Here is a 13,703-nt window from a genome sequence, read left to right on the forward strand (position 1 = left end):
ACACACGCAGGCCAGCAGCGACGGGCCATAGAACCAGCTCTTCGGAGACCTTCCCCCACTCCCGGCAAGGGGCCCTGGACCCACACCAACACCCAGCGACGGTGGGACCTTCTCCAGCAACAGGGAGGGAACGGCGTGGGGCCAAGCGGAACCCGAAGGCTGCCCGAGGGGACGGTGCGGAACGAGGCAGAAGCAGCCAGCCACGTCTTCGGGCAAAAGAAGGGGGCCGAGCGAAAAACAGTTCGGTTACCTCTCAGACAGCCAAGTAAGTTTCCGATTCTCCTTCTCTCTTACCCATTTCTCTGAAGCGAACTTGGTTGGCTGAAGGCTGTTTCCGGAGCTGCCGCCAAAACTCCCGCTTGGCGCTTAGGCGCAATCGCAGTGGCTCCCTCTGCGTGCCCTCTGGGCCACAGAACCCTGGCGGGGAAGGCCGAGGCGCGGCTTGCTCCAAGGGCAACCGCGGCTGTTGTCTGCAATGCCTTGCCGAGCGGGGTGGCTGGAAAGCAAGGCGCTCCCTTGGTTAGTTCATGCTCGGTACAGTAAACCGCGCAAGCAAATCCGAAGCAGCAAAGTCAACAGCATTCGTGATCCGATGCAGCGAAGTGATTCGTGATCCCAAGGAGATCCGTCCGAAGCCCCGGAGAGTGGACGGTAGACTTCAAAGCGCTTGGGAGTCAGCGGGCTCTACAGCTTGGCTTTGGGTGCACGTGTGCGTCATCGCTACATAGGTTGTGGCGCTGATTTCTATGAATGCTATGGAAAAGTTTCGCACGAGCGTATTGTGTTCCAAGGGAGCAGCGAGCCGCGCCACCAGCTTTCCCCCTTTTGTAAGAAGAGCGAAACTGACCCACCCGCGCCTGGCTGCGCTCCTGCACTAGGGAGGCGGCGCCGGCCTCTTTGGAGCGTTTTGGGTGGGACGGGAAGGGATGCTCCCGAGGAGCTCCAACCGCCTCTCCTCGAGGTGACCACTTCTCTGGTTTTGTGTTCTTCTTGCAGGATGTTCGTGAAGACGGAAACCTTGGAAGTGAAAGAGGAAGAAGGGCTCCTTGAGACTCGGTCTTCTTCTATTTCTTCTTCCTCTTCTTCCTCTTCTTCTTCTTCTTCTTCTCTTTCCTCCTCCTCTTCCTCTTCTACCTCCTCCTCCTCCTCCCTCGCACCTTTCTCGTCGGGCTCCGAGGAAGAGGACTACGAAGAGCCGTCCCACGTCCTGCTCTCCCCTTCGGGGCCAGCGCCCGAAGTGGCCATAAAAGCGGCGGAGCACACGCACCTGCCCCATCTCGGCTTGAGACGGCACGACTGTAAGAGGCGCTCCGGCCGGGCGCGAAACGCCTCCCGTCTCACCAAGACGGCAGAGACGGTCCAGCGGCTCAAGAAGAGCCGTCGCCTGAAGGCCAACAACCGCGAGCGGAACCGGATGCATAATCTGAACGCGGCGCTGGATGCCCTGAGGGAGGTGCTGCCCACTTTCCCGGAGGACGCAAAACTGACCAAGATCGAGACGCTGCGCTTCGCTCACAACTACATCTGGGCGCTCACCGAGACTCTCCGCTTGGCCGATCATTGCGGGGGCAGCGGAGCTGCTGCTGCTGCTGCTGCTGCCGCCGCCGCCGCCGCCGCCGCCTTTTCCGAGGCAGTGCTGGGAAGCATAAGCGGCGGCGGCGGCGGCAGCATTTCTCCAGCCTCCTCTTCGGGGTCCTGGAGCTGCACCACCAGCCCCGCGCCTTCGGCCAGCTCCTCCGCTTACAGCTGTACTCTGTCGCCCTCCAGCCCCGGCAGCTCCGCCTCAGAGTTGGACTTTTGGCAATCGGAAAATGCCGGCTATGTGCTGTCCAGAGATTTAATCTGATGCCCTCTTGCTTCCCACCCGTTTCTTCCCGGGTGGGCCGGAGGAATGGTTAGGCTAACCGTAGCCGGCCAGCACCGGCGATCCCACGATTCGACTCTCGGAAAAGATTGCCCCTTTACCGGGCCGGGCTGGGGCGCGGCAAGCAGCGCTTGAGGCGTATTAGGGTGAAGCGCCTGATCTCCGGGACCCCGCCTGGCGGCAGCCCTCCACAAACCTTCTCTAGGGCCGTGAACGCTCTGAGTGTCTTCCTCTCCCCAGCAGTATCCGTCCGACGATAGCGGTGCCTGGCCCTGGTGGCATCTGCTTGTTTCCCATTGCCAGCCTGGCGGCTGTGGGAATTACACCTGTCAAACCAAACTTTCTGTCGCCGTGATGTGCACTTTCCCACAATGTCTTTTGTTCGTTTCACTCTCTGCCTCCCCCGCTCACAGCGACATACATACCTCTTTTTCTTAGCACCCCGTCGCCTTTCAGCCAGCTGTCTCCTATGATTTATGCGGAGGGGAAAGGAGAGAAATGAGAAGTTGGAGGGTGGTTTTGTTTATCTGTTGATTTGCTTGTTTAGGTTGAGTTAGGAGGCACTGCATAATTTGTAGGCATTACCCTGATTGAATGCAAGCGCGGAAATTTAGGGTGAACTCTATTCTAAGGGGGGGGTAGAGAATATAGAAGTGGGGAGGGGTGAAGTAGGATGGGATGGATGGCGCTGAACCTGAGGAGAAGAGTCTCTTATGCATTATTTATCTCCACCTTTGATTGATGGGAGACGCCTTTATTCTTTCAACAGGCTAAAAATACAGACAGAAAAACGTCAAAGAGAGCATAAACTGTAATTAGCCACACACTTTTGCTTTTATTTATTGGAAAGGAAATAAAAAGTTTTTTTGTAAGAAATGTGGGAAGGGGGAAGAGACACAGATATATTTTTGTATATTTTACAGAGTTTATTCTAGTATGTATTTACAGTCACAGAGCAGTGAGGTGGTTCTTAAAAATAAAACATATATAAATAAAGTATATAATTTTTCATGAAAGGTAATGGTGGCTATCTGTGGCTTTGCTAATAGGCTGAAGATACTTTCTGAGTTGTTACTGCTTTAGTAGATGTCCTTTGGCTACAGTCTTGGATGTAAATCCTAATGAATGTAGAATTTCTTTTATTTATCTACTTTGCTAATAGTGCCTCAAAACAGATCAGTTTTGAGATGTGCTTTTTTTAGAATCAACGAGATTAATTCCTACATGAGTGTAAGAATGTAGCCAAAAGGGCATAAAGCAAGGTGTGGTTGTAGTCCCTTTGTTTTAAGTCAGTAGTAAAACTTTCACTCTTTATTTAAGTGAAGTGTACACCTTACAGGGTAGACAGGGAGAACATAATAGAGATGAAATTGGGAGAAGATTTTCACTTCCTGGTCAAGCAGAAAAAAAAACTATTTTTAATTTTTTAAAAATTGCTTTAATATAGAAAGAACAACAACACTGCTGTGTACAAGAAAATTATTCAGCCTAGTTCTTAAACAAATAATTAAACCATGTCCGCATGAAATAATAGTCTTCGATCTTTCCCTTATGTTCATGGAGATTCCATTCATAAACAGAAAATGAATGCTTCTCTGTAATCCAAGATTGCAGGTGGGAGGTTGTACTGTCTTTCCAACACTGAAGACTGATCTTCTGTGCTGCCTCTCATGCTTGATAAATCCATAATTCTTCATAAAGTGATCAGTTCCAAGTTTTTGGTATATAATTAAGAGCCTTAGCCATGGTCGGTTAATATGGGATATCCCAACTCTTTATTCCAGAGTTCTTGTACATGACTGATACTCTACTAATACTCCTTGTTTATAAAAGCATGCTATGGACTTAGAAGCTCCTAAAACTCAGTCCCATACTAATACTAATTCAGGAGTTTGTGATGGTGCTAATGCACCTGGAACAATAGCCTGAACCACAATTCACTACAGATACCTGGAACTGTTTAATAAGAAAGATAGAATATTTGGAATAAATCAATTCTACACGAAAGGAAGTAAATGGATTCAGACAAATTCCCCCTTGTTTATTTCAGTAATGGTGCAACCCTTGACTCCAGAGTAAGTCCCAATAACTCATTAAGCCTTAATCCTGAGTTTAAGATTGTGTCTTAAATTGGAATAACACTGAAATGGAAGTTACTTTAGTTAAGAATCAAATGGTTACTCCTAGTGAGCTACACTGATACCTGAAAGCAGCTTAACATGATTCAAAACATGTTCAACAGGGCATCACTTTTAATTAATTGCATTGCACTTTTGTAAAATGGAAAGGCAATGGCATTTGAGGAGTAAAAGCAAATCTACCCATAGACATGGATATAGGATTGTGTATGTGTGTTGGGGGTTTCAGGCAAACATTTCATTATTCATTTGATTAGGGAAGTGGTAAAATGATCTAAATATTTCCCTCTTTTGTGATTTGTGGATATACACAAAATCTAAAGCTAGATTTATATGATTCTGCACTCAGAACCATAAATACAGAAAAATCCACAAAAGAGCAATTCTTCACCATCCTTGCAATACAACCTTAGTAAAGGTAAAGGTTTCCCTTGACGTAAAGTCCAGTCGAATCCGACTCTAGGGGGCGGTGCTCATCTCCGTTTCTAAGCCTTGGAGCCGGCGTTGTCATAGACACTTCCGGGTCATGTGGCCAGCATGACGACTCGGAACGCCGTTACCTTCCCGCCAAAGCGGTACCTATTGATCTACTCACATTTGCATGTTTTCGAACTGCTAGGTGAGCAGGAGCTGGGATTAACAACGGGAGCTCACCCCGCCGCGCGGTTTCGAACCGCCGACCTTCCGATCGACAGCTCAGTGGTTTAACCCGCAGGGCCACCGCGTCCCTAATACAACCTTATCCATGGCTATTTACAAATTTTATTAATGTTCACTTCCAAATAAATGGGTATAGAATCACAGTATATACCACTACGTTCATGCAGCAGAGCAATAATGGGTTTAACCCTAGTGTTGAACAAGCCAGAGTTGCTTGGTTCACATAGTATTATACCATAAATCATGGTTCATAAACCACCACAACTAAGTTCACATATTATACTATGCTCAAACAATATTATGATTTAATCTAATATATGAACTAAGCAACTGTCTGTATGTGTGAAACAAGTTGGATTAAAATGTAATATTTTAAACTCCTAGGCATACTTACCTGGGAATAAAACCCACTTTTTCCCCTCCTTCCTAGCAGTTTCCTGCAGGAAACCCACAATAATCAATGGAATTTACATCTGAGTAGCCAGATATTTAGGCTAAATACTAATGTTTTAAACTGACATGATAACACAATAGCTACCTCCATTCCATTTATGTGTTCTCTGGAGTTCACTTACTGCAGAATCCAATGCATGCTTACTCAGAAATAAGCCTCAGTGTGTTAAACAAGTTTATTTCCAAGCAAGAATGCAGATTCTGCAACATGTTGATACAATTTTAAAAAGAGATGGAAGAAATCCATTACACGTTGTTATCAGCTAAGGGCAATGAGCTAAACTGAGGACAGTTCTTATTTCTTTGCTGGATTTATATCCCACTGCTCCACTAGCCAAGATCATTTCAGATGGCTAAAAAACAAAATCTCTAATTTAATTTAAAATACTGTATAAAACATTTTTCAAACTAGAAAGGACAATAATTGCCTAAATCAATCAGATCAGCCCCTCAGAAACAGCCTGTGCTCTTAATATTCCATAAACAGCTGTGATTCCCCCAGAAAAACACCAGGGAAAAAGAGTTCATTTAAGCTTCTTAAGCTTCATAGAATTTCAAAGCTTGCAGTCCAGGAGCAGTCTTCTGGGATTGCATCCACCCAGGATGTTAAACAGAAGTATAGTTTTGCTTGTTCATGGCTTAGCATCTTGGGTAAACCAGTGTGGTTAGCAAACCATGATTTAGTGGATTAGTGTTTTGTGAGCTTTTAGTAAACCATGATAAGAAGACAAAGCTTCAGAATGATGGGCAAAACAAGGGCTGGCTGGGTGCTTCACAGACAGGTAATTCTCCAGCTATCCAGTTGGAACCAGCCAAGAAGAAGGAGTGGTGTGGATGGGGCAGGGCAGAGGAAGAGTCTCCTCCCCCGCCTTTCATCATTCAGCTTTATCCCTTCGGAATGGGCTGAGTGGCAGTTGGCAGACGTGCATCATGGGGACCTTAGCTGCCCAAGGGGAGCCCACCCCTTGTGAGAGGCAGCCAGTGCCGTCACCCAGCAGCCATGACGAAGAGCGGGATGACGAAGAGGGCAGAAGGAATGAAGTCCTTCACAGTACTAACAAGGAGGGGCATGTCGAGCTTCTTTCTCTTACTTTTTCTCTGTTGGCCTACTAAAGCAGAGATCACTGCATTTGCATCTCACATTTGGGCAAAGTTTAGAATTACAGATGAAATGAAAGATGTTATCCAGCAATTCTACATTCATGCACTGCACTAAGCAATGCATGGGATTTTTAATCACAACTGACTGGGATGGCAGAAAAGAGGAAACCACAAACTATGGTTAGAAATCAGAGTGGCTGAATTTACCTAACACATTACTAAAGCTGTTTCTTCACTAGTGGTTTGTAGGGTGCTCCAGAATCCTCCACCCATTATTGTTCAAATGTAACAGGATAGGCTTTATATTGCCCCATTAATGGTTAGGTGATAGTAAAAGACACTTTAAACCACAACTGAAAAAAGAGCCTAATCCAAAGAAACTGCAATTTGTACATCAAGCCAACTTGGGTGCTACTGGGTTTACAGAGATTGCAATCCTACAAGTGCTTATTCAATAGGGCTTCTGAGTAGGTTCATGAGGTTAATTTAAGAAATCATTCTAATAAACTGAAGGTGAAAGAAAAAGAATCAGATCTAGGATGGGAGTCCAACAAGAAATACCAGGGCTGTACTCTAGACTGGGATGGCAAGAAATGTGCAGGAAGAAGATCATGGCAACCACTTCCACCCATGGAATGGAAACTGTGAACATCCTTCGAACCTGCAGTAAAAAATGTATCTACACTCTTTGGGAAAACAAATGAGACCATAAATTATTGGGGCAGGGTATGGACAAGGGTGTCTGCAGGGTAGGAGGATGAAAAGGTCAAGATGACAGAGAGGTGACAATGCGGTCGAAGTCCCACCCCTTTTTAAAAACAGGCAGGACTTTAATTGCCCGGTGGCCCCCATCATCTTGATTCTTTTGACTCTCCTCTGGGGATGCTTCTGGGTAGGGATGGGTCAGAAGACTCAGCTGAGGCTGAGTTGTGGTCCATTTCTGCATACGCTTAGCAATGAAGGCTTTTTTCCTCTGTATTTTTATATTTGCATTAAATAAAGTAATACATAAATAAAAACCTGCCTTTAAAAAGATTCCAGGTGGCCTTATCAGATTCCTACTAACTATATGGATAGGCCCATGTAATTTTCTCTGGCAATAATATGGGAGCGGCTTGCTATAACCTTCTTCTGGGACTTTTTTCAACTTCACACCTTTGGTGAGACCTGAAAAGCTAAGCAAAGTCAGATCTGGGTAATCATTTCATGGGAAACTATTAGGAAATCCCACAGCTGTAGACCAAACAGGAAAGCTGGAATGGCAAAGCAAGTCTGCCAAGAAAACTACATGGAACAAATCCTCACTACATTTAGAAATAATATACCTCATTAAATATGCAACGATCAGACAAAACAGCAAATAAAAAACCATGTAGAAAAGCAGCAGAACCAATTTTGAAAGTGGAATTTTCACAAGATTGGGGGTGTTGAAAAATAAAGGTTTTATCTAGTATCAGAAATATGATTAAAAGGTGTTAAGAGATTCTCTCAACATCCTACAGTGAGGTACCACCACCCACTTTATTTCACAAGGCATCATTGCTGCCCCAAAGTTACTCCAAATAGTACTAATTTATCTATCCCCCTGTCATTTCATAGACTGACCAGTATTTAAAATCCAATATTTAATTTGGCACACTTGAATTTATCCTGCTATTCCTATCAAAGGCTGGATCCACACTTCCTATTTCTTTTCTGTGTCTTGTGATAAAACTGGGGTTGCTTATGCATTACGGACAATACAAAGAACAGAACAATTATCATGGGTGAATAAAAAGATAACTTAGCCTGTTGAGAGAAGGTGGATGGGACCTTCAAACTAAAGCAGATCCAGAAGCAGGAGGGAAAGGAGAAGAAAGTTAAGATACTACTTTTCTGCCGGAAAAATGTAGTATTTTCCAAAATAAATATTCTAATTGTTATTGTGATGATAAGTGTTGAACAGAATTTTTGTGGTATAATTGTGATTTCATTTATAAAAAGTGCTGTAGCTTTTCCAGCATTTAAGCATATGCTATTTTACGATCTATCTCTGTTCACTTTCTCTGTTTATTTTTAATTCTTTGAAGGTAGTTGGTTTCTGCCTAGAAGAACAGAATTAGCTACACTTCTTCCACAAAGGCAGCCCTCTTTTCATATGAAAAATTGGGATAGATTAGACTATTTTGAAAGTTTACCCATTCTTTTGTTCCCTCATGGTTAATCCTAATAATGACATTAATGAACTATAGATTTTTATTTCTTTTTCCTCACGAGCCAGGAGAGGGATGAATTATGAACCATATTTGTCATAGAAACAGCATGAAAATTAGCATAAATTTTGAATTAATTCAACTAATTGTTTTTGGGAGAACTTTATTATGTGTGTTACTTAATAGAAGAGCGTGGCAGGAAAAACTTGGACTTGAGGCAAGCAGCATAAAACTAACATAATGTACTCACTTAGAGCAAGCAAACCACAGTGGAAAGCAACTTCATATATGGTTCGTTCACCTTGATAAGAGGCTCAGTCTAATCTTCATTTAGATCATTCATTACCAGCACCACAACTATTGTTCTCATCATTTTTATTCTGGTCCTTTTCCTTTTCTTCCTTCTCCACACTGCATATACCAGCTACACTTTTTTGCAGTCTCTGGATATCAACACCTGGAAATCATTAGTTGGCAGCCAATTCTCAAGCATCCATTAAATAAAATGTGCAGTTCATGAATCTGTCTGTTGGATTGGATCCCGGAAGGGAGGGGGGGGGGGAGAGAGAGAGAGAGAGAGAGAGAGAGAGAGAGAGAGAGAGAGAGAGAGAGAGAGAGAGAGATGCCTGTAAAAAGAGAATTAATGAAATTAGGTTAGCCCCATAAAACCCCCACCTTTTCAGCCTTGGGCTAGAAGTGATCAGCTCTATTGTTTCCTAGCCAAGTAGGGGGTTTATTGTGTGATAAATAATTCTCCCCTCTCCCATCCTTTTTAAAGTGCTTATTTGCATAATCACTGCTTTGATGTAAGCAGCAATCTGAGGCTGAGAAGTCCAAATCTTGCAGTTGGCTAGAAGGGAGAAAACAAGAGCCAATCTTTCACTACCGTGACACTGTGTGGGGCTGTGTCAGGACCAGCTTTACACTTCGTAGGAAAGAGAAAGAAGGAAAAAAGAAGTGTCCCTTTTAATAATTAAACTCTGGGAATGCTAAAGAGGGCAGGATGTTCTCTCTTTTTAGCTAAGAGCGAGGTGAACATATGATTTTCCTTCCCAATTTCTCTTTCAAAAGGATGCTTACAAGGAACTTAATATGAGTTTTGATTTATCCCATATTTAGGACAGAAGCATTCATTAACAAATCTATTGATTAAGGTTTTAGGTACAACCCATGGTAAAGTACATCTAAACTCTGTGAAATCAATGAGATTTAAGAATTTTGCAGTGTTCCAACTCTGCACATGCAATGGACACCGAGCTACAAAACTATACATCATTATAAATTAGTTGTTCAATATTGTCACCTTTTTCTACTGGATAGACTGATGTCAGAAATCAGTGGAGTGAAATAATTAAGATGAATAGAGCAATCCAGTAACCAAGTTTATTGTGTTTGGAAGGATAGTGAAGAATTTTGACAAGCTCAGTGTCCTGCTGATGGCAGATTAGCAGATAGTAAGCAAAGAATGAGAGATGTTTGCATTATGGTTTAAAAATATTTATTTATAAATACTTGTTCCTTCTCTCACTTTTCTGTTGCACTGGTTTAAATAGTTTGCACTGCCCAACCACCTCCACATCTCCCTTGGAAATTTCCTGAAGGTTTCCTAACCCTAGGAAAAGCCACTTGTAGAATTTGGTGGATCCAGTATCATACTTCACTCTCTGAGATTAAATTTCCTCCTCTACCCTTGGAGGGGTAACCCAACCAATTCTTTGACTTTTGGAACCCAAAAGCTACTGGATTTACAAACTAAAATTATTGATTGGCTAGATATTATCTGATTCCCACATGAACATTCATAAAACTGTCATCATCTACAGAAATAAGTATTTAAGGTGGGTTTTTTCAATCAAAAGGGTGATAGATTTCATTTCTAAACAGTTGAAACATCCCCTTATTTAGAATCTTCAGTATGGTGTCTTTGCAGTTTTATAATATACAAATGTAGTTCTATGAAGTGGATCACTATTAGGTTACAACTTGGTTAAGAGACAGAATAATCAAGTATCAGTTAATTGCCTATTGAGGGTTCATTTAACAAATGAAAAATCACTCTTAACAGAAGTTTAAAAAGTGCAATCTTTTAACGTACATTCCTAATGACAACCACAGCAAGATTACTATACTAAACTATAGAGGACTTAATATATTTTATTTCAGTAATTTGAATTCTATAAAGGAAGAGTCAATATTGTTAGTTTCATTTTGCCATCTTGGGCCAGGTCCACATCTTCAGTGGAGTTCTTTTCTGAGTCCCATCCTCTTCCTTGCCATTGTCAATATTGCCTCTTGGCTTTCTTTCTTCTCATAGGTCTAACCTGCTCAAATGCTGAGAAGAAGACTACAAGATGCTGCCGTATCCCTGCAGGAGTCCAGTTTTCCTGCTTGGTGAAGGCAGGTGAACCATGTATAGTATTAGGAGGCCTGGGGGGTCACCAATAGGCCTTTCGCAGAAGGCTAAACTCCAGCAGATGCCCAACAATGCAGCTACTTGGACAATGGTTAACTGAGATGCTGAGAAGTAGTGACTTATCAAAAGCCATCTGGAAAGTTTATGGATTGAATAATGTTTGAACAAGGGGCCAGTAGTTTACAAGCTACTGAATCATACCAGAGGGATGAGGAAAATGTTTGTTTTGTTACTCCAGACATAATGGCACCAATACAAGGCTATTGAGTGTGCTTAAACCAGAAGGGAAATAGTGTGGCTTCAGTGGGGTCAGCTTTTGATTGGGCTGGGAAAATTGGGACTTTGACTCATCATGATTAAGAGTGAGATCTGTTTGCACAGATTATTGCCCACTTTTACATCAGTCTTTGCCATTCGCAGAATAGATTTTGTTGGCTTTGATCAGTTTTAAAAAATAGAAAAGTTATCTTTCCTTGAAAATGCAGCCACAATTTTCACTACCTTCTAGTTACAGTATAGGCAAGTCTTTATAGAGCTAATGAAAAACAAATTTATTTGTTCAAAATACTTCTACTGAGGGATATTCGGCAAACATTTCTCCTCTGCCCACATGGAAGGCCCTGTTTATTATTTATTTAAAATAGTTGTATGCAGCCTTTCAGATACATTCTCTAAACCATAATGTAGCTTATTTGGCTTTGGTTTGTGCATCAAAACATTGATAAACCAGTCACTGTGGCTTATAAGCAATGTGAGTGTGAAAAAACCCACAAAAGATGTTTTACATGCTGACAGCTCAAATCATTCATGACAATATTTTAATCTGCATATACTGTACATTTGGTTTACCAATAAAATGAGAAAGAATCCAGTAGCACCTAACGAAGTTTATTCTGGCATAGCTTTGCATTTCATCAAATGAAGATTTGCGAAAGTCTTCCTTCTGATTTCCTATCCAGCACAGTAATAAAAAATACTACTTACCTAGGAGGTATTTCTTAGTAAGCAGCATAAGTCTGTATTTATAGAGTTGAAGCAATTGGGTTCCACAAGAATGTTAATGCTGTGCTATGTAATGTGCTGGGTAAAAAAGACAACAAATGGACAACTGTCCATCCAAAATAAGGCAGGCAAAGTAAAAAGATGCTTGTTTCCATAGCAGCTCTTTGCCATAAAAGCTTGATTTCTCCTGACAAAAAGGTCATCTTCCTTGAAAACATCTTTATGATCCCTGTGTGTATTGTGCTTTTAGTATAAAAGCATCTCCAAACTATCAATGCTCAACTGGCAGTTCTATGTCTCTCAAGGGGGTTTATTGCCCTCCTTGGCATAAGAATAGCATTGAGGAGCCAAACCTAGTGCCAGTGTGACAAAGACTAACCCCAAGGGCCCGTGTTTGCTTTCTTTTGGATAATGCATACTTCTCAGAGCATAGCACCATAATTAAAAAGAGTGTTCCTGACTCACAACCATAATTTGGCTGTGTAATCTTAAACAAAGATATCTTCCCTGCCTCTTCTGGATGAATGTCTTACAACAAAGGCAGAAGCTACATGGATTATTATGGTGGTTGATCAGCTGTTCCTCCCTTAATTTTCTGTCATTGATCACAACACAAAATTAAATACAAGAAGCCAAACATCAAAGCCTCAGGGGGATTGAAATTCTTTGCCTCTTTAAGTTTTGTGGCTGTTGAAAGGAAAATGCAATAAAGCTTCAGAAAGAGGAGAGAATATAATCTCTGTAAAAAGCATCTGTTTATACTTACGAAAATTTAAAATTTATATAGGTGGTTTCCAGTTACTTGTAATTTAAAGAGTAATAGCAAATAATCCTGTAGTTCCTGGGACAGTGTCTAAAGAGTCATCGGATATGTTGGTTTTCGGGGTTGGGAAATCCCTATGTTGGAAAGATTTGAAGGGGATGTGGTGGAGGTGAGCAAGAGGACTTTGGATCTCAGCCTTCTACTGCATGTTGAAATGGAAGGAAAATATACACCAGCTGTAGAACTGGTCTAAATTTATTCTCTCCTATTCAATCTCCTACTTTGAAATCACAGTTTCAGTACAACCTTGATGTGAAATTAATGATGTTGAAGACACTGTTAGGTAGACAGAATGAAGAAGTGGCTGTGCAAATAAATATCACTCTTCAGTTTTAAACATTCAGACTTTTTGAAACCTGTTCAATGACTGCTCAGAGTAAAGAACTCTTAAATGTGCCATGTGATTAATGTTGTCTACTTTGTTACATTATTAGCACTGTAGTTAAAACAAGGAAACAATCCTCACAACTTCTTGGATGATGGGAATCCAAAACCTGCTTCTCTCCAATCAGTTTTGGTTTCCAAGAGTATTTCTAGCATATGCTTACCACTAAGGCTGCCAAAATCCATGGGACCACCAGATGACAACAAAGAGTTTGGAATTTTAGGTATCTCTTTGCTTCCATCTAGTGTTCATAAGAATTTTTTCAGCACATGTATGATAGCTCTACTACCATAGCTTTTCCCAACTTGGCAGTCTCCAGATATGGTGGCACCTACACTTATGAAATTCCTAGCCAGCATGAATAATTTGGACAAATTTATGTCCCAATGTCTCCGGAAAGTATCAGGTTGGGGAAGGCTGCTTTACCACCACACACCACTCAAACCATCCAAAACTGTGGTGAGAAGAAAACTACAGTCACTTTAAATCTTATGATATACTAATATGGATTTTGTACTTTTTGCTTTTTTTTCAGCCCCCAAGAGATGCAGAGGGAATAGTAATTAGGCAATGATAACACTAGAATGAGTGGGGCTGTGAATTCTGGGTATTTTTGGCTTTTGTTGCTGTTCTGCAGAATTTAACATTCTTATTTAAAGAATGCTTTAAAAA

At 41.9% G+C, this 13,703-nt stretch overlaps 1 protein-coding gene across 1 annotated transcript; it reads left to right on the forward strand.

Moving 5' to 3' along the window:
- Positions 1–833: 833 nt before the first annotated feature.
- Positions 834–2,824, forward strand: NEUROG2 (neurogenin 2). Its single transcript, XM_063310011.1, has 2 exons — positions 834–2,517; positions 2,564–2,824. The coding sequence occupies exon 1, from the start codon at positions 998–1,000 to the stop codon at positions 1,844–1,846; it is 849 nt and encodes a 282-aa protein (XP_063166081.1). The 5' UTR covers positions 834–997; the 3' UTR covers positions 1,847–2,517; positions 2,564–2,824.
- The last annotated feature ends 10,879 nt before the right edge of the window (positions 2,825–13,703 follow it).

This window comes from Candoia aspera, chromosome 8 (genome assembly GCF_035149785.1).
Source record: "Candoia aspera isolate rCanAsp1 chromosome 8, rCanAsp1.hap2, whole genome shotgun sequence".
In the NCBI taxonomy this organism is placed as follows: domain Eukaryota; kingdom Metazoa; phylum Chordata; class Lepidosauria; order Squamata; family Boidae; genus Candoia; species Candoia aspera.

What these genes read in the sequence shown, in the direction of transcription:
- NEUROG2 (XM_063310011.1), top strand. Translation starts at nt 998, where the DNA reads ATGTTCGTGAAGACGGAAACCTTGGAAGTGAAAGAGGAAGAAGGGCTC.